The sequence below is a fragment of the Salvelinus namaycush genome, chromosome 21 (assembly GCF_016432855.1).
Source record: "Salvelinus namaycush isolate Seneca chromosome 21, SaNama_1.0, whole genome shotgun sequence".
Taxonomy (NCBI): domain Eukaryota; kingdom Metazoa; phylum Chordata; class Actinopteri; order Salmoniformes; family Salmonidae; genus Salvelinus; species Salvelinus namaycush.
In genome coordinates, this window is record NC_052327.1 from 34,790,536 (window position 1) to 34,811,928 (window position 21,393).

At 45.0% G+C, this 21,393-nt stretch overlaps 1 protein-coding gene across 1 annotated transcript; it reads left to right on the top strand.

Annotated features, from left to right (window-relative positions):
- Window positions 1–26: 26 nt before the first annotated feature.
- On the top strand, window positions 27–20,200 carry LOC120065869 (neuron navigator 2-like). The gene is made up of 6 exons (XM_039016913.1): window positions 27–104; window positions 4,758–4,830; window positions 4,981–5,215; window positions 6,392–6,522; window positions 18,732–19,785; window positions 20,062–20,200. Exons 1-6 carry the CDS (start codon window positions 27–29, stop codon window positions 20,198–20,200), a joined length of 1,710 nt encoding a protein of 569 aa, XP_038872841.1.
- Window positions 20,201–21,393: the final 1,193 nt, after the last annotated feature.

Sequence of the window (21,393 nt, forward strand, 5' to 3'; positions counted from 1 at the left end):
TGTGATTATTGAGCAAACACAACCGGATGATCCTTCCCAAATCTGAGATCCTGATGCTCAGAGAAAACCCCTGGTGGCATCTGCTTCTTTCTCCACTGTTTCCTGTGAGAGAATGGCCATGCCTTTTTTAGTGATGCCCTACTACAGTGGGAAGGCATTAAATAGACTGGTATCCTATTGAGGGCCATCTGCCACCCAAACAACCTCTCTTGCCTATTTGGGATTGAACCAATCTTCAAAAATGTGACAGATTTACAATTCCTATAAGGAAATCAGTAAATTTAAATAAAATCATTAATCTATGCATTTCACGTCACTGGCAACACATATACATTTAAAAAAAAGGTAGGGGCGTGGATCAGCTCGACACATCTCCTTCACGTAGAGTTGATCAAGCTGTTGATTGTGGCCTGTGGAATGTTGTCCCACTCACATTTACATTTACATTTAAGTCATTTAGCAGACGCTCTTATCCAGAGCGACTTACAAATTGGACTCCACTCCACTCCTCTTCAATGGCTGTGCAAAGTTGCTGGATATTGGTGGGAACTGGAACATGCTGTTGTACACGTCAATCCAGAGCATGCCAAACTTGCTCAATGGGTGACATGTCTGGTGAGTATTCAGGCCATGGAAGAACTGGGATATTTTCAGTATCCAGGAATAATGTACAGATCCTTGCAACATGGTTCCGTGCATTATCATGCTGAAACATGAGGTGGTGGCGGTGGATGAAAGGCACAACAATGGGCCTCAGGATCTCGTCACGGTATGTTTGTGCATTCAAATTGCCATCGATAAAATGCAATTGTGTTCGTTGTCCGTAGCTTATGGCTGCCCATACCATAACCCCACTGCCACCATGGGGCACTGTGTTCACAACATTGACATCAGCAAACCGCTCGCCCACACGACACCATACACGTTGTCTGCCATCTGCCAAGTACAGTTGAAACCGGGATTCATCCGTGAAGGGTACACTTCTCCAGCGTGCCAGTGGCCATCGAAGGTGAGCATTTGCCCTCTGAAGTCGGTTACGACTCCGAACTGCAGTCAGGTCAAGACCCTGGTGAGGATGACTAGCATGTAGGTGAGCTTCCCTGAGACGGTTTCTAACAGTTTGTGCAGAAATTCTTCGGTTGTGCAAACCCAAGGTTTTGTTAGCTGTCCGGGTGGCTAGTCTCAAACGATCCCGCAGGTGAAGAAGCCGGATGTGGAGGTCCTGGGCAGGCGTGGTTGCACGTGGTCCGCGGTTATGAGGCCGGTTGGACGTCCTGCCAAATTATGGTAGAGAAATTAACATTCAATTCTCCGGCAGCAGCTCTGGTGGACATTCCTGGAGTCAGCATGCTAATTGCACACAGCCTCAAAACTTGAGACAGCTTTGGCATTGTGTTGTGAGACAAAACGGCACATTTTAGAGTGGCCTTTTATTGTCCCCGTCACAAGGGGCACCTGTATAATGATCATGCTGTTTAATCAGCTTCTTGATATGCCACAGCTGTCAGGTGGATGGATTATATTGGCAACGGAGAAATGCTCACTGACAGGGATGTAAACACATTTTTGCACAACATTTGAGAGAAATAAGCTTTTTGTGCGTACTGAAGATTTCTGCTATGTTTTATTTCAGCTCATGAAACATGGGACCAACACTTTGCATGTTGTGTTTCTATTTTTGTTCAGTATAGTTTCATATTATTAGATATATCTGTCTTTCTTACAGTTACATTCTCTTTATCTGACCCTCTTTCACTTGGACTACCTCCCTCAGTGTAATAATATCTAGCTCTCACTCTAGCTGACCCTGCCTCCTCCACCCTGCACCAGGTCCCAACCACCCACGTTTAACAACAGACCCTGTATTTATACAATTGTTTTTCTCTTGTGGTGGACCAGAAATAGGGAAAATATGGTTGTTATTAAAATGATGAGTAGCTCTATGAATTGATGTCTTTCAGTAAGCCTCGCTACCTCAAAGTGAACTTCCTGGATTTTAGTGTAATGGACGGGAAGTAGTTTTGATTTAATCTGAAACACATTGCTTTAATTGTTGGGAAACTTTCCTGCAGTTACTAGTGGGTGTTCATGAATTGCATATAATGATCTGTGGTAAGGTCTGAATGAAAAGAGGTTAATGATTGAATTGTGGCCTATATGCTATTCTAGTTGTACTATATGTTTGAACCATCTGAAGGATGGTTTCAGTTGGTGCATTGTACAGTATTATTTCAGCTTTCATCATTAGTGGTTGGTTATAATCCAAGTGGGGCCAAATGGTTAATGATTTGACAAAGATTTTCCTACATCTCTGACATACATTAAGCCTAATGTTATATTATCATTGTATGGTGACACCATATACAGTTCAAGTCGGAAGTTTACTTACACCTTAGCCAAATACATTTTGTCACGGCCGTCAAAAGGAGGAGACCAAGGTGCAGCGTGGTATGCGTACATACTTATTTATTTTAACGAATGAACACTGAACAAACTAACAAAATAACAAAACAAACCGTGAAGCTATATGGATAGTGCAGACAGGCAACTAAACATAGAACAAGAATCCACAAACATCAAAGGGAAAATGGCTACCTAAATATGATCCCCAATCAGAGACAACGATAAACAGCTGCCTCTGATTGGGAACCATATCAGGCCACCATAGACATATAAATCACCTAGACCTACAACAACCCTTGACAATACAAAAACGAACGTACTGGGGACCTTCGCTGGAGACTCCGGACTGTGGATCGTCGTTGGAGGCTCCGGACTGTGGACCGTCGCTGGAGGCTCCGGACTGTGGACCGTCGCTGGAGGCTCCGGACTGTGGACCGTCGTTGGAGGTTCCGGACTGTGGCCCGTCGTAGGAGGTTCCGGACTGTGGCCCGTCGTAGGAGGTTCCGGACTGTGGCCCGTCGTTGGAGGTTCCGGACTGTGGCCCGTCTTAGGAGGTTCCGGACTGTGGCCCGTCGTTGGAGGTTCCGGACTGTGGCCCGTCGTTGGAGGTTCCGGACTGTGAAACGTCTCCGGAAGCTCTGGACTGGGAACTGTCGCCGGTAGCTCTGAACTGGGTACTGTCGCCGGAAGCTCTGGACTGGGTACTGTCGTTGGAAGCTCTGGACTGGGTACTGTCGCCGGAAGCTCTGGACTGGGTACTGTTGCCGGAAGCTCTGGACTGTGGAAGCGCACTGGAAGCCTGATGCGTGGTGCCGGAACTGGTGGTACCGGGCTGAGGACACGCACCTCAGGGCGAGTGCGGGGAAGAGACACAGGCCGTACTGGACTGTGGAAGCGCACTGGAGGCCTGATGCGTGGTGCCGGAACTGGTGGTACCGGGCTGGGGACACGCACCTCAGGGCGAGTGCGGAGAGGAGGCACAGGACGTACTGGACTGTGGAAGCGCACTGGAGGCCTGATGCGTGGTGCCGGAACTGGTGGTACCGGGCTGAGGACACGCACCTCAGGGCGAGTGCGGGGAAGAGGCACAGGCCGTACTGGACTGTGGAGGCACACTGGAGGTCTTATGCGTGGTGCCGGAACTGGTGGTACCGGGCTGGGGACACGCACCTCAGGGCGAGTGCGGAGAGGAGGCACAGGACGTACTAGACTGTGGAGGCACACTGGAGATCTAGAGCGTATAGCTGGCACAATGCGTCCTGGCTGGATGCTCACTTGAGCCCGGCAAGTGCGAAGAGCTGGAATAGAGCGCACCGGGCTATTAATGCGAACTGGAGACACCGTGCGCATCACACGCTCCCCAGCACGCCCGCTCTGCAGCCTAGCACCTCTCTCCGGAATCTTGCTTCGAACTCCTCATCCGACTCCCTGACTGGCTCTATGTGCCCCCCCAAAAAAACGTATTGGGGTTTCTGTGGCCTACCTCGTTGGTATTTCTCCTCGTAATATCGCCGTTCCGCTTTTGCTGCCTCTATTTCCTTCTTCGGAAGGCGATACTCCCCAGCCTGCGTCCAGGGTCCTGCTCCGTCCAAAATCTCCTCCCAGGTCCATTCCTCCTTAACTTCTCTGCGCTACGGATCCCTTTTACGGGATCACTTTCCTAAACCACCGCTAGAATTGCAGGGCGCCAAATGCTAAAATATTACTAAAAATATTTATAATCATGCAATCACAAGTGAAATATACCAAAACACAGCTTAGCTTGTTGTTAATCCACCTATCGTGTCAGATTTTGAAAATATATATATTTTTTAAACAGGGGGAGGCAACGGAACAGGGATTTTTCCAAATAAAAGGCACTTCCGGGTTGGATTTCCTCAGGTTTTCGCCTGCAAAATCAGTTCTGTTATACTCACAGACAATATTTTGACAGTTTTGGAAACTTTAGAGTGTTTTCTATCCTAATCTGTCAATTATATGCATATTCTAGCATCTGGACCTGAGAAATATTCCGTTTACCTTGTGAACGTTATTTTTCCAAACATAAAAATTCTGCCCCCAAGCTGAAAGAAGTTAAGAACAAATTCTTATTTACAATGATGGCCTACCCCGGCCAAAACCTAACCCGGACGACGCTGGGCCAATTGTGCACCACCCTTTGGGACTCCCAATCACGGCCGGTTGTGATACAGCCTGAAACCAAACCAGGGTCTGTAGTGATGCCTCTAGCATTGAGATGCTGTGCCTTAGACCGCTGCGCCACTCGGAAGCCCCAAGTGGCCTTTGCTAATGTATGACTGCCCTATCTGTACTAATGAAGTTCCATGCCCTGACTCCTCTCTCCTTTCCCCCAGATTGAGAACATTGATACCTGCCTTGGATTCCTGGCAGCCAGAGGGGTGAACATCCAGGGGCTCTGTGCAGAGGGTACTTCAAACTGCCACTATCTACCAGACACTCTCCCTCATATCTGCTGCTAATGTAGAGCTTCTAATGAATAACTCCACGTTACAACGGACTGTGGAGAAGAAAAGATACCAAAAGATACCAACCTCTCTGTCTCTCCTCCTATTGCAGAGATTCGTAATGGGAACCTGAAGACCATTCTGGGTCTGTTCTTCAGCTTGTCCTGCTACAAGCAACAGCAGCAGCAGCAGAAGGTGTTGAAACAGCAGGCCTCTCATCAGCCAAAGCACAGCACCCAGCCTGGACATACTCCCCATAGATCACCAGCCCTCTCTCACACCCACACCCATCATACCCACAGCTCCACTGCACCAGAACACAAAGCAGCATCAGATATGCTGTCCAGGTGAAGTACCTTGTAACAACCCAACCTCCCGTTTCAACACATGGCAAGATCTCCATGGTTTGGAGAAGCTCTGTGAGATTATTTATGAGTAACCGCAGTCCTCATAAAATGTGACATGAATTCCTCATGTTCAAATGATAGTGTTGTTTATATCATCCATACTAATTGTGTGAAGTCTCATCTACGTTGGTGTCCATGCCATTGGGTAGCAGGCCATCTTCTTTGAATCTCCTTGTTTTTACATAACTTGTTCAAGTTTCTATGATCCTCTTGATCTCATATAAGCTGCTTTCAGATCTCTGTCTGCTTTTATATTGTGTCTACCCATCCCTCTGTTTCTCCTCCATGCAGTCTATCAACCAAGGCTTCAACCACTCAGAGTAAAGGGCTAAAGCTCTCTGTGGCTCAGAGAAAGTCTTCTAGGTCAGCTTTCATCTATCTCTCTCTTTCCCCTCTCTCTCTCTCTCTTTTTCTCTCTTCCCCTCTTTCTCTCGCTCTCACTCTCTCTCCTCTCCCCTTTCTCTCTCCCATAGACACTGCATGCTGCAGTCCACTCACACTGTTGTAGATGCATCAGGTCTAGTGTTTGAAAAGATTCCCCATTCTCCCACCTCATTTCTGATAGTCTTGTAGTGTGTTAGACCTTTTTATTTGTGTATAAACACTTGCATCCTGGTGTGTTTGCTGTGTGCATGGTTTAGTATTATGGAAGTGCTTCTCAACCTGTCTGTTTCACCGTGTGTGAGTGTGTATGTCCAGTACCTTTTCATGGATTATAAAAAGCTCAGCATGAGGTAATTCAATACCACCACCTACTGGTGGTGAAACTGTGCAACCACATGTATCTCCCCTGAGGTGTTTTCCATAGATTTACATTTTAGTCATTTAGCAGACGTGACTTACTTGCATGTTTCATACTTGTCCCCTGTGGGAATCGAACCCACAACTCTGGCGTTACAAGTGCCATCCTCTACACACTGAGCCCCACGGGACCGCCCTGCCATTCAAGAACTCACAAATATGTTAATGATACACTCCTTAATAATGTTATTTGAGGAATATTATTTCATCCCCTTTAGCAGATGATTAATTCTGTTTAGAATTATGCCGGTTAAGAAGAGCATTTCTGCTGTTCAGTGTTTATTTAACTAGTCACTATTTCCGTGTGGCCCACAGACTGCCAGGCCCCACCACGCGAGTCTCAGCCCCAGGCAGCGAGGGGAAGCATCGCGGGGCCTCCAACAGCAACCGCCGCAGCCAGCGCTTCAACCACCATGACATGCCCAAGTCCTCCAGCAGTGACAGAGGTGAGTTACCGTACATGAGGAAGTAATCCTGTGCTTTTAGAGGCCAACCACTTGGGGTACACCCATTTTAACCCCTGTGCAACAACAAAGAAAAAGATGAAAACAAATCTCCTGGATTCAGAGCAATCTTGTCTAGACGGTTGTCCTAGAATGTACAAACAGACACATAAACAGATAACCTATGCATACATGGTTTCTATCTTATCATTTTCTATGCTGTTAGAGGAGCAGGTAATGATTTAACAACATGGGTGCCGCTAAGCTTAACTTGTTGTTGTAGTAGAGGCTAGTGTGTGGTTTATTTACATGAAGTAAAATGTAACACAAAATCTGAATGATGTCATTTTACATTAGGTCTTAGGTTTCAGGTTTTTGTGTAAGCATATGCTTTACAGACAAACTTTAATCCATGGACGTTTCTGTTTGTGAAGTAAACAACTATTTCCTCACTCCAGCACCTATCATTTCATCTGGCTTGCTAAATACCTCTCATTTTGATGACATCCGTTTTGTGAGTATTGCACAGTTCTACATTTGGCATAACAAATGTGTTACTTCCTCTGCTTTCTAGAGCCTATATTTACTGTGTATTCCTACCTGTGTGTTTGATTATAGTGTGGTGGACATCACGTTACACCATGGCTTTACAATCGTAGTGGTATAACTAAATCTGTCTGAAAAAATGGCCTTGTTTGATTTAAGATCTTATAATGTATCTTCACTGTAAGTCTTAGTCCTAGATTGGTAGATTGGGTCCTCAGTGGTATGAAGCCAGTCAGGCGGTACTTCCCTAGTGCTGTGATGTATGTTAGTGAGAGTAGAGTGGAGTAGAGCAGAACAGAGCAGAGCTGAGAAGAACAGAGCAGAATAGAACAGAGCAGTGCAGTACAGAGTCGACCAGAACAGTACAGAGTCGACCAGAACAGTACAGAGCCGAGAAGAACAGAGCAGAACAGAGCCGAGCAGAACTGAGCAGAACAGAGCCGAGCAGAACAGTACAGAGCCGAGCAGAACTGAGCAGAACAGAGCCGAGCAGAACTGAGCAGAACAGAGCCGAGAAGAACAGAGCAGAACAGAGCCGAGCAGAACCAAACAGGGCAGAACAGAGCAGAGTAGAACAGAGCAGAGTAGAACTGAGCAGAACAGAGCAGAGTAGAACAGAGCAGAGTAGAACAGAGCTGAGCAGAACTGAGCAGAACAGAGCAGAGTAGAACAGAGCAGAGTAGAACAGAGCAGAGTAGAACAGAGCAGAGTAGAACAGAGCAGAGTAGAACAGAGCAGAGCAGAACAGAGCAGAGTAGAACAGAGCCGAGCAGAACAGAGCTGAGCAGAACTGAGCAGAACAGAACAGAGCTGAGCAGAACTGAGCAGAGTAGAAAGAACAGAGCTGAGCAGAACTGAGCAGAACAGAGCAGAGTAGAACAGAGCCGAGCAGAGCCGAGCAGAACAGAGCAGAGTAGAACATAGCCGAGCAGAACTGAGCAGAACAGAGCCGAGCCAAACAGGGCAGTACAGAGCCGAGCAGAACTGAGCAGAACAGAACAGAGCCGAGCAGAACAGAGCAGAACAGTACAGAGCCGAGCAGAACTGAACAGAACAGAGCCGAGCAGAACAGAACAGAACAGTACAGAGCCGAGCAGAACTGAGCAGTGTGACGGTAGGGGTTAACTTTCTGGCTGGGTGGTTTACCTGGATAACCCAGTCTACAGTCTGCATTCTACAGTCTACAGTCAGCTAGTGGTAGGCTGCTGCTGCTGTGTGATGAGGAATTCACTGTGCATTGACTGAGCCCTAATTAGTGTACATGTGGAACAGAGATGGAGGGATAGAGGGAACAACAGAGAGAAGGATGGGGAGTGAGAGAGAGGGAGAGATGGAGGGAAGGAGGGAGAGAGGGAATGAGAGACAGAGAGGAAAGGCTAGAGGGAGAAAGATAGACAGTGAGGGAGAGAGCGGTACAGGGAGTCTCATTAGAACGAGAATCTTAAATGTTTGGTGTTCACTTCTTATTGACAAATCAAGCATGACTGGAACTATACTATGACCACTGTCATTCCTGACCTGTCAATCAAGGATCATCTGGGAGGGTGAGTGTCTCTGAGCGACTAACCCATGGCGGGGGGGCAATGTATGGATGTTTGTTGCCTAATTCAGACTGGGGGGATATAGAGATTGTGCTAGTGAAAAGTAAAAGCTAGAGCGTGGTTGTAGCAGGTTTACGTGTCTGTCTGTCCTCATGCTCTACAAAGATTAGATTGTATTGTATTCAGTAGGAGACTGAAGTAAAGTTACTGTGAAGTAAAGTTATTGTGGTTCCTCTCTGCTAGACCAGGACTGGATGATCAGCCCAGCTGGTGTTCTATTTGTGTCTATTCTTGTCGAGGAACGTTCACTTTTTACCAGTGACAAAAGAACCAGAGGAGACTGTCCAACTCACTTAAACATGCACAATGTAGATGTATTTACCAAGGAATGGAGACATGATGACTACAATGAATTCACCATATTTTGTATACAAAATATTGTTGATTTCAATTCTGTCACAGTAAATGATGCGAGAGGTGGTAAATACACAGTTATACACAGTTGGGGGGGAAAAAACGGTAACACTTTGACACCTGGCGTCATAACAAGTTATGACACGGTAATAACATGTCATAATATGTTCATAACACTGTCATGACACATATATTTAAACCTTATTGACATATATTGTATTATCTGGCTTATATGATTACGATGGTCACAACGCTTCTTGACTGTAACATAAAGTATGAAAGAAACCTGAAAGAAACTGCTAAAGAAACATGGAAACTAAAACGTCATACCAAATATATTATGGCAATAGCACATTCACACATTCTCTTATAATCTCCAGCTGGCACAGCCAGGAGGACTGGCCACCCCTCAGAGTTCCTCTCTAGGTTTCTTCTTCAGTTCCTGCCTTTCTCGGGAGTTTTTCCTAGCCACTGTGCTCCTGCATCTGCATTGATTGTTCTTTGGGATTTTGGGCTGGGTTTCTGTATAGCACTTTGTGACATCTGCTGATGTAAAAAGGGCTTTATAAAGACATTTGATTAATTGATTGACTCTCTAATACTGCCAAATAGTGGAGTGGGTCGAGAGCTTCAAGTTCCTTGGTGTCCACATCACCAACGAACTATCATGGTCCAAACACACCAAGACAGTCGTGAAGAGGGCACGACAACGCCTATTCCCCCTCAGGAGACTGAAAAGATTTGGCATAGGTCCCCAGATCCTCAAAAAGTTCTACAGCTGCACCATCAAGAGCATCCTGACCAGTTGCATCACTGTCTGGTATGGCAAATGCTAGGCATCCGACCATAAGGCACTACAGAGGGTAGTGCGTACGGCCCAGTACATCACTGGGGCTAAGCTTCCTGCCATCCAGGACCTCTATACTAGGCGGTGACAGAGGAAGGCCCCAAAAAATATGACTCCAGCCACCGAAGTCATAGACTGTTCTCTCTGCTACCGCATGGCAAGTGGTACCGGAGCGCCATGTCTAGGTCCAAAAGGCTCCTTAACAGCTTCTACCCCCAAGCCATAAGACTGCTGAATAATTAATCAAATGGCTACCTGGACTAGTTGCATTGACCCCCCCCCCCTTTTTGTTTTTAGACTGTTGCTGCTCGCTGTTTATTATCTATGCATAGTCACTTTACCCCTACCTACATGTACACTACCATTCAAAAGTTTGGGGTCACTTAGAAATGTCCTTGTTTTTGAAAAAACTTTTTTGTCCATTAAAATAACATCAAACTGATCAGAAATACAGTGTAGACATTGTTCATGTTGTAAATGACTATTGCAGTTGGAAATGTTTTTTTATGAGTGTCTAGTTTGAGAAAAAGATGCCTCACAAGTCCTCAACTGGCAGCTTCATTAAATAGTACCCGCAAAACACCAGTCTCAATGTCAACAGTGAAGAGGCAACTCTGGGATGCAGGCCTTCTAGGCAGAGTTGCAAAGAAAAAGGACTTGTGAGGCGTCTTTTTCTCAACCTAGACACTCTAATGTACTTGTCCTCTTGCTCAGTTGTCCCCGGGGCCTCCCACTCCTCTTTCTATTCTGGTTAGAGCCAGTTTGCGCTGTTCTGTGAAGGGTGCAGTACACAGCGTTGTACGAGATCTTCAGTTTCTTGGCAATATCTTGCATGGAATAGCCTTCATTTCTCAGAACAAGAATAGACTGACGAGTTTCAGAAGAAAGTTATTTGTTTCTGGCTATTTTGAGCCTGTAATCAAACCCACAAATGCTGATGCTCCAGATACTCAACTAGTCTAAAGGCCAGTTTTATTGCTTCTTCTAAATCAGAACAGTTTTCAGCTGTGCTAACATAATTGCAAAAGGGTTTTCTCATGATCAATTAGTCTTTTAAAATTATAAACTTGGATTAGCTAACACAACGTGCCATTGGAACACAGGAGTGATGGTTGCTGATAATGGGCCTCTGTACACCTATGTAGATATTCCATAACAAATCTGCTGTTTCGAGCTACAATACTCATTTACAACATTAACAATGTCTACACTGTATTTCTGATCAATTTGATGTTATTTTAATGGACAAAAAAATGCTTTTCTTTCAAAAACAATGACATTTCTGATTGACCCCAAACTTTTGAACGGTAGTGTACATATTACCTGGACTAACCTGTGACCCCGCACATTGACTCTGTACCGGTACCCCCTGTATATAGCCTTGCTATTGTTATTTTACTGTGTTACTTTTTTTACTTTAGTTTATTTAGTAAATATTTTCTTAACTCTTATTTTCTTAAAAATGCATTGTTGGTTAAGGGCTTGTAAGTAAGCATGTGACAAATACAATTTGATTAGATTTGATTTACAATCCCATTTTCTCAATGTTTTCATAACATAGCTAAAGCTGGCTATCAACTAACAGTTGGCTACCATCTAGTTAGTGTTTGTTTAGCCACAGATGGAGTTGTGCAAAACAACTAAATACACCCATGCGTTGTTGAGGCAACAACAGTACATCTGATTCACTCTACAGTATATACTGTGTGCAGAGCTAATTGTACAAACAAATTAGGGCTGGGCAATATGACGATATATATCGTGTGACGATAGAAAAACGTCTATCGTTTATTTCGTTGTGTTGCAAATCACTCTTTACGGCAATATTTTTGTCAATTGGACGACGCTTTGCATTCTTGTGTAATGAAACAGCAAGGAGCAGGTCTCGAACCCTCGACCTTCTAGCGCAAGGTACGGCGCGCTATCGACTGTGCCGCAAAAGCTTGCTCGTGCGGCAGAGTCGATTTCCGCGCTTATAAACACTTGGAAGGAAATATGCAACACAAACACACATGGAGGATTGAACGTGACACAGCACGGAGACACGGAGCTCGTACCTAAAAGAGAGGCTACCTCGATCGCATGGACGTGGTTTGTGTATGAAAAGTCTGACACGGACCAGAAAACCGACCTCTACAAAATATGCCGCAGGCCGGTCCCGAAAACAGGCTCAAACAACAACAACCTCTTTTACCACCTACGCAATAATCATGTGAAACAGTACGGAGAGAGTCTATGAATGAGACCGAAAAAAGTACAATCGTGCTAAAAACAAACCCCCGACTCAGACGCTGCAAGTGGCTTTTACCCGCTGCACACCATATGGTAAAGAATCACGAAGATGGAAGGAGATAACAGCTGCCGTTACAATTTACATCTGCAAAGACATGGCCCCAATTTACATGGTTGAGAAAGGAGGTTTCGTGAGTTGGTGTTAACACTCAACCCAAGGTACCAAATGCAAATTGATATGTGACACGTATTAATGCCAAAATAACATGCAAAACAGGCAAGCCCCCCCCAAAAAAATATATATTTTAGGCCTATATTTATTTTGTTTGCAATTATAGTTTAAGTGTTTTCTATTTACCTTTTTAGATTCTATACATTTATATTTTATATTTTGTTGCATGCTTAATTGAAAATGTGCACAAAGGTTCTAAATAATAGGAGAAATAATCAAATATGAGTAAGTACCTTTATTTACCTTTATTTGTTGAGTATAATTCAACATGTAATAAGAAATAGGCCTTTACATGTGGTAATTTTATAGAAACGATTTATTCATTGAATTTACAGAAAATGTGCTATATCGTGATATGTATCATTATCGGGATGTGAAATGACCTATATCGGGATATGAGATTTTGGCCATATCGCACAGCCCTAAAACAAATTATAGAAGAAGCCTGTGTATTAAATGTAACAAAAACCCTTAACTACTATCTACCTATGGTAGGCTGGCTAGCGCTGAGTTAGCAAATGTTGACGTTAGCGGTTGACATGCGAACATCAGATACAGATTTGATAAAAAAGTAACTTTCTAAAATACTTATCATTAGCGTGGTTCATGTACTCATGTAAATACACTTACTACAAGCCATTGTTTGTAAAAAAAAATGTATATATATTTATTAAGAGACAAAAAGTTTATAACGAAAATACATTTAATCCGAGGCGCCATATTGTCTCATTGATTTACATACAAAGTTAGCTAGCTTAGTTTGGCAACCCTACAAGACCATGGCACTTGCCTATAGAGCAGCAAGAGGAACTACCCGGCTCTGGTAAAACCCTACACCCCAACCCGAGTACTCCATTCTGCCTCCTCTGGTGTAAACTGTAAATGTACACTGATATGAAGGGGAAAATCTCACTAGTTATCACTCGGTCAAAACAGTTAAATTATACATCAAAATTAGATAAACTTGTTATCTCTAGATTGCAAAAACATAACCATGCTCATAAATGTTAAACGTGAAAACAGGATGAATAAGGAGACACAGACTATTTAAATTGTTCTACTGGGTGTCTCTTCCTGCTTATATTCTTCCAACGAATGAGGTGCACACCTGCTATAAGGGCACAAGACGAGACCCAAATGCAGACACAGGAGGCAGATGGTAGAGCTCCGATTTTTATTATAACAAAGGGCAGGTCGGGGACAGGCGAGAGTTCATAAACCAGGTCAGATTCCAAACAGTACCAGACAATAGGCGAGGTCAGAAACCAGATCCGAGTCCAAAACAGTACAAGGGGATAGGCAGGCTGGTAGTCAGAACAGGCAGAGTGGTCAGGCAGGCGTGTTCGGTGTCAGGACAGGCAACGGTCGAAACCAGGAGGACTATAATCAAACAGAGCCTGGGAAAAATAGTAGCAAGGAAAAACACTGGTTGACTTGGCAAACAAGACGAACTGGCACAGAGAGACAGGAAACACAGGGATATATACATCTGGGTTAATAAGCGACACCTGGAGGGGGTGGAGACAATCACAAGGACAGGTGAAACAGATCAGGGTGTCACACCTGCAGCTAACAGGTTGAATGTCTCCCCCTAGTGGTAGCGCTAAGTATATTAAAGCAAAACCATGGAGGACTACAATAATAATGTTGTGAACAAACAAAATTTGATTCCAAAATATGGAAATGTATAGAATGTATACACAGAACATACTATTTACAGTTACAATGGAATGGAATGGTTTGCTTTGTGTGGTAGGATTTGTGGGCTTTGACACTCTTATGTAGGGGTCATAACCAGACATCAAATAGTGCAATATATGTCACAACACTTCTAAATGTATGTGTCATGACAGCTTTTATGACATATTATGACATATTATAACATGTTAGGATGCAATGTGTCAAATAAAGTGTTAGCATTTTTCTAGTTACACCAGGTAGAACAGAACACTTGTATGTAGCTGTGAGTGACTGAGGTGAAATTACATTCTCATGACCGTTAAAGTGTTTCTACATAAACACTGTGAGCCTGTCTAGTAAATGTTTGGTGTTAACAGTTTATCACTGCACTTGACTGTTAGACCCTGGAGCAGCTGCCTGGGCTGCTGTAAGCAAACCATTACACAGCACAGAGAGGAGTGTTGAGCTGTCTGAAGATACAGACTATATGGTTGAACTAACTGGGTGTTAAGTGCTTTTGGCAAAGTTTCTGGAGAAATGTCCTGTAAACCAGAGCCTAGTGGTGGACAAAGAGAGGCCAGGATACCTACTGGGTATGCCAGCCATATGCCAGTGATATGCCAGCGATATGCCAGCGTAATGCCAGGGATATGACAGTAATATGCCAGTGATATGCCAGCGTAATGCCAGGGATATGACAGTAATATCCCAGTGATATGCCAGCGTAATGCCAGGGATATGACAGTGATATCCCAGTGATATGCCAGCGATATGCCAGCGTAATGCCAGGGATATGACAGTAATATGCCAGGGATATGCCAGTGATATGCCAGTGATATGCCAGCGATATGCCAGCGATATGCCAGTGATATGCCAGGATTCAGAGTAGGTGTCAGTGCACCTGTTGAATGAGACATAAACGTTTGGAGGTGTTGCGTGCATTTTTTTGCATAAGGATTTGTCGGAGACTGTTACCATATAGTAGTAACTGGTACGTAACACTGCTGATAAATGTTGCACTTAAAACCTCCTACTTTCTAGCCAAGGTTATTAATACATACAGTAGATATGTTGTAAATGATTAAAGAGCTTAACAGGTGAGCCTGATAACAAATCAAGTCGATGCTGCTTCTCAGGTCCACAAAAGATAAGCCAAGAGAATTGTATGTGTGTGATTACCCTATGGATGTGTTACAAAACCCAACATTGTTAGAGCGTTATTTGTGAACTGAGGTGTGTGTGTGACATTTGTATGTGGTCACTGGTGAGTGTTGAGTTGGCAAGAACAGACAGGCTTTCATGATTGACTCTCCCTCCCAGGCAATCTACATAGCAGGCTCTCTAAACTATGCACAACCCGCCGCTGAAGTTTGGATTTGAAATGTAAATGTCTCCTAGCTATGTCACTTTACTTTATACATGGTAAAATGACAGGTTGGAGATTGGGATCACACTGGGATAACACTGCCTAGTTAGGAAGGTGTATCGTCTGAAACAGGTTTCCCTGCTTTTTGTTGCCCATGCAGACTACTGGACTTAGAGGTAGGTTATTATTTAACCTTTATACAACAGGTGGATCTAATCCTGAATGCTGATTGGTCAAAACCGCATTCCAGCCGGTGTCTAATCTATGACGTTAAAATGCCTATTTACTCTGTTCCACCTGACTGTGCAAGCCACTGTCTCATCAGCCCAGCCAGGCAATTTATAATCTTGATCTCCACTCTGCCTAACAATACCGTGCCAACATATTCTCCAAACACTGTCTTTTCGGGCATTATCACTTAACTATTTTAACCAGTCCAGTCCATTAAGAACACATTCATATGTACACAACATGCTTCCTGACACAAAGCAACGCAAACTAGTGACAACTAGAAACAACTACATGTCTCAACCTGTCACGTTCCTGACCTTATTTCCTTTGTTTAGCCTTGTTTAGTTGGTCAGGACGTGAGCTGGGTGGGCATTCTATGTTATGTGTTTCTATGTTGGGTTCATTGTATTAGCCTGATATGGTTCTCAATCAGGGGCAGGTGTTTTACGTTTCCTCTGATTGAGAACCATATTAAGGTAGGCTGTTCTCACTGTTTGTTTGTCGGTGATTGTTGCTGTGTCTGTGTTTGTTCGCCACACGGTACTGTTTCGTTCGTTTGTTCCTGTTCGTGCGTTCATGTTTTATGTTCTCAAGTTCAGGTCTGTTCACGTCGTTTTGTTATTTTGTATTTTGTCAGTGTTCTGTTTAGTTGGAATAATCATTAAAATTCAACATCATGAACATTCACCACGCTGCGCCTTGGTCCTCCTCTCTTCCACATAAAGACGAGCGTTACACAACCTGTTCATCTATTTGTCCTTTGAACTCGTCCAGATACATCAGGTCCTGGAGTTTTAGGTTGGCTTGGAGGGAATTCAAGATCAGGCCGCTTAGCATTAAACAAGATTCAGATCTGAGCTTGTATGTGTTTTCATTTTGAGCTAGAAGAGAGGATAGATAAAATGGCAGTTTTCCTAAAATAGTCTTCTAAATAAGAATATACCAGTGTCCCGACAGCACTGTAGAGATCACAATGGTGAGTTAGATGTCTCTGATTGGTGACAGTACGAAGGGCTGCATGATACACGGAGTCAAGAGCTTTCAGTGTAGAGCTTGAGGCACATAAATAGTATCACCATAGTCCAACACAGAGAGAAAAGTAGAACAAATCAACTCCTTTCTGGTGGCTAAAGGAAAAAACAGCTTTGTGCAGGTAATAAAACCCAATAGGTAGCTTGAGTTTCCTGACAAGGTTATCTACATGGGCGGTGAAGCTCAACTTCTCATACACCCAAACTCCCAGATATTTTAAAGTTTTGTTAACTTAAAACAAATCGATTACCAATTGACTTTGCTGTTAATTGATCATTGAATATCAATGTTGTTAATAATTGCTGGGGTACTCTGAATTATACTGAGAAATATGCATTCTTTTCCCAGAACTGTTTGCAATTAATATTTCTATCATTTTGTGCTGCTGTTTTGGAATGATTTCATTACTGCTTTTTACCAAATTGTATTTACAGTATTTGTTTACTCGGGCATGTAATCCAGTGTCATAAGCTTTTATTGTGTTAGATCAGTATTGCGTGAAGCCCAGAGTAGCCATGAAGGCCAGTGTGACTGAGTAACTGACTTAGCAGAGAGTTCATCCCTTATCCCAACTACAGCTATTCAATGAGAGATCTCTATCTACAGCAGACACTCTGTCCTCCCTCATCTAAACTGGGATATGCTTAACACCCCGGCAGTCCTACAAGCTAAGCTAGATGCCCTCAATCTCACACAAATCATCAAGGAACCCACCAGGTACAACCCTAAATCCGTAAACATGGGCACCCTCATAGATATTATCCTGACCAACTTGCAAATACACCTCTGCTGTTTTCAATCAGGATCTCAGCGATCACTGCCTCATTGCCTGCATCCGCTATGGGTCCGCGGTCAAACGACCACCCCTCATCACTGTCAAACGCTCCCTAAAACACTTCTGCGAGCAGGCCTTTCTAATCGACCTGGCCCGGGTATCCTGGAAGGATATTGACCTCATCCCGTCAGTCGAGGATGCCTGGTCGTTCTGCCCGCACCCGCCTGCCCGATTAGTTAGCATCCCTACCCTGGACGGTTCTGACCTAGAATATGTGGACAACTACAAATACCTAGGTGTCTGGCTAGACTGTAAACTCTCCTTTCAGACTCATATTAAACATCTCCAATCCAAAATCAAATCTAGAATCGGCTTTCTATTTCGCAACAAAGCCTCCTTCATTCACGCCGCAAAACTTACCCTAGTAAAACTGACTATCCTACCGATCCTTGACTTCGGCGATGTCATCTACAAAATAGCTTCCAACACTCTACTCAGCAAACTGGATGCAGTCTATCACAGTGCCATCCGTTTTGTTGCCAAAGCCCCTTATATCACCCACCACTGTGACCTGTATGCTCTAGTCGGCTGGCCCTCGCTACATATTCGTCGCCTGGCCCACTGGCTCCAGGTCATCTATAAGTCTATGCTAGGTAAAGCTCCGCCTTATCTCAGCTCACTGGTCATGATAACAACACCCACCCGTAGCATGCGCTCCAGCAGGTATATCTCACTGGTCATCCCCAAAGCCAACACCTCCTTTGGCCACCTTTCCTTCCAGTTCTCTGCTGCCCGTGACTGGAACGAATTGCAAAAATCACTGAAGCTGGAGACTTATATTTCCCTCACTAACTTTAAACATCAGCTATCTGAGCAGCTAACCGATCACTGCAGCTGTACATAGTTCATCTGTAAATAGCCCACCCAATCTACCTACCTCATCCCCATATTGTTTTTATTTACTTTTCTGCTCTTTTGCACACCAGTATCTCTACTTGCACGTCATCATCTGCTCATTTATCACTCCAGTGTTAATCTGCTAAATTGTAATTATTTCGCTACTGTGGCCTATTCATTGCCTATCTCCTCAAGCTATTTTCACACACTGTATATAGACTTTCTTTTTTTCTATTGTGTTATTGACTGTACACTTGTTTATTCCATGTGCAACTCTGTGTTGTTGTTTGTGTTGCACTGCTTTGCTTTATCTTGGCCAGGTCGCAGTTGTAAATGAGAACTTGTTCTCAACTGGCCTACCTGGTTAAATAAAGGTGAAGAAAAAAAAATCTCTCCCTTGGGTTTGGGTTTCTACACAGAGAGAAGCATCACGGCCTCTCCCATCATGACTGAGCACAGTCTGTCTCCAGGGCCCATCAATGGCTGCTCTTCCTCCTCCAACCCCCAGCCCAATGCAGGCAACAGCAGCAAGCCCTGGAGGAGTAAGTCCCAGAACACCAAGCACAGCACCACCTCCTCCATGCTGTCCGTCAAGCAGGACCCTCTCACCAGGCAGCCCGTGGCCACACCCCTAGAGGTCCTCCCTAAAGTCATCGCCCAGAAGTCCATGCTGGAAAAACTCAAGCTTTTCAACAGCAAAGGAGGCTCCAAGGCAGCTGGAGTCCTGACTGACAGGCCGACAGGGCAGGAGACGGAGTCGATGGAGTCGCTTCCCACCAGCAGTGACCACCTAGAGGAGGCAGAGGGGAACTCCCGGCCCCCCAGTGTCATGGCGACCAGCCCCAAGCTTGCCCTGAAGGGCATTGCCCAGCGCACCTTCGGCAGGGCCCTCACCCCCCGGAAGAGCTCTCTGAAGACTGGGGAGAAGGAGAAGGACAAGGCCAGACCCAAGGAGAGGGACAAGGCCCGGGAGGGAGGCTCCAAGCGGGGGTTCGTCACAGAGCAGGAGGAGCCCAGGGATGACACCAGGCAGGAGGGAGTAGGTTCAGACTCAGCAGAGCCCAAGAGGAACACTAAGAGTACCAGCCTCATCCCAAAAGGAGGCAAGGCTGGCAGTGGCAAAAAGGAGGTCTCAGCCCCAGCAGCACACAGCGGAATACAAAAGCCAGGGTTCAAGGCAGGGAAGACCTCAGGGGTGCCCTCTTCTGGTCGAGATGGAGACAGGCCCAGCAGTTTGAGGGCCGGTGGGGGTTGTGGTCACTCGGTGCACAAGTGCCAGCTGGACAGCAGAAGCTCCAGCTCCTGCTCCAGCCTGGCCTCCTCTGAAGGGAGGTCTCACCATCAACACCACCACACCAACGGAGCGCCCCCAGTGGCCACCACAGCCAGCAACACCATCAGTGTCCAGCTACCTCATCCTCAGCAGCAATACAACCACCCCAACACTGCCACTGTCGCACCATTCATGTACAGGTACTATGCCTGCTTTGATGGACAGAATTTGAGCTTTCATAGTTTAATAGTAGGAATATACCACAAAGTCAAACATTTTATACATACCACGTCTCAAACCTTTTAACTGACTGTCGGGATCTGTGTAAGCCTAAATTATAGTCAATGACTAATTGGAGAGGACTGAACTACATATACTTAGTGGGAACTCTTTACTCCTGACGGAGCGCAGAGAGAGGCAGACTGACTCTGTGGTATCGCTCCTCATTGTCTTGTTGTTCCTGCCCTGTCCTGTAGGTCTCAGCCTGATGTGACTGGAGCAGACATGATGATGGAGGCAGCGGGGTCACTGGAGGGTCACAGAGAGACTGCAGCCATCAGCAAGTCAGCAGACAACTCCCAGGAGGACCTCACAGGTAACACTGGGTCACTGTGATTTACATGCAGAGTATGTGTGTAGCTGTACCTCACAATGTCTGTCTCACTGGTTAAATCCTATATCCTTCCAAGCATACTGGACATAATGTGATTGCTGAGTGGTTATTCAATTGATTGAAACAGGGCATTTTCATTCTGTGCTTTGTGACTTCAATTTCCACATCAGTTTTTCTTTGGTATTTTTTCCACTGTTACGTTAAATGACGGTAGTTAAGAAGATGAGACTATTGTGAACTGTAATATGTTTCACAAACAGGCAAATATCTCATTAGCAACAAAGGATCCTGTCCCAGGGAAAAACAAATGCAGCCTCTTGTTGTTCCCAGGCACAAATGAGGGTCTCTAATCCCAGCTAAACATGTTAATACTCAACAGTGAAGAGTGCATCAAAATGCCACCATGGAGAACAAAAGGCCCAGTTTCCTGTGGATTATTTTTAGCCTCTTCGTGATGGATCAGAGATATTGCCTTAAAGTTCACAATGATTTGGCAGGCCCACACAAAGCCTGTCTGAATGCAATTAACAGCACTGTTAATGCTGCATACAGAGTGAATGGAAAAACTCACTTGGAAACTCTGAGTATCTCAGCCAGGAAGTAAGTGAGTTGGTACCGTTCATTTGGAGCGCTGCTCTGCTGCCACACTGGAAAAATTAAGAAAAGTGAAACACTGGATTCTTATTGAGCTTTGTATGAATTGCATGATTCGTTGAGAGAGTGGAGAGAGAGGCTTGATTTGACCTTGGAGTTGACTGGTGAAGTGATGGAATGTTGTCCTGAGGCAGCCCCAGCCAGGGCTCTGTGTCTATGTGTCTACCATGGCAGCCAGGAGGGAGAGAAAGGCCAGGTCCTGACTGAATGAAACAGAAAGAGCTCATCTGCATGTTAAAGGCTGTGGATGTCATGGAGATGCCAAGGCTCCTCACCAAACGCACTGTGTGTATGTGTGTGTGTGGTGGATGACTGGAGAGGCCTTTCTCCCTTCTTCCATCACTCTGAGGAAATATAAAGCAGTTGCCACAGGAGGAGTGGTCAGCGCTGGGGTAGGTGTGTCTGCGCTGGGGTAGGTGTGTCTGCGCTGGGGTAGGTGTGTCTGCGCTGGGGTAGGTGTGTCAGCGCTGGGGTAGGTGTGGCAGCGCTGGGGTAGGTGTGTCTGCGCTGGGGTAGGTGTGGCAGCGCTGGGGTAGGTGTG

Excerpts from the sequence above, each read along its gene's own strand:
- LOC120065869 (XM_039016913.1), top strand. The coding sequence starts at position 27 with ATGATCCTTCCCAAATCTGAGATCCTGATGCTCAGAGAAAACCCCTGG. Across the intron at positions 105-4,757 it reads TTCTTTCTCCACTGTTTCCT|ATTGAGAACATTGATACCTG; the intron begins GTGAGAGAATGG and ends CCTTTCCCCCAG. Across the intron at positions 5,216-6,391 it reads GCATCAGATATGCTGTCCAG|ACTGCCAGGCCCCACCACGC; the intron begins GTGAAGTACCTT and ends TGTGGCCCACAG.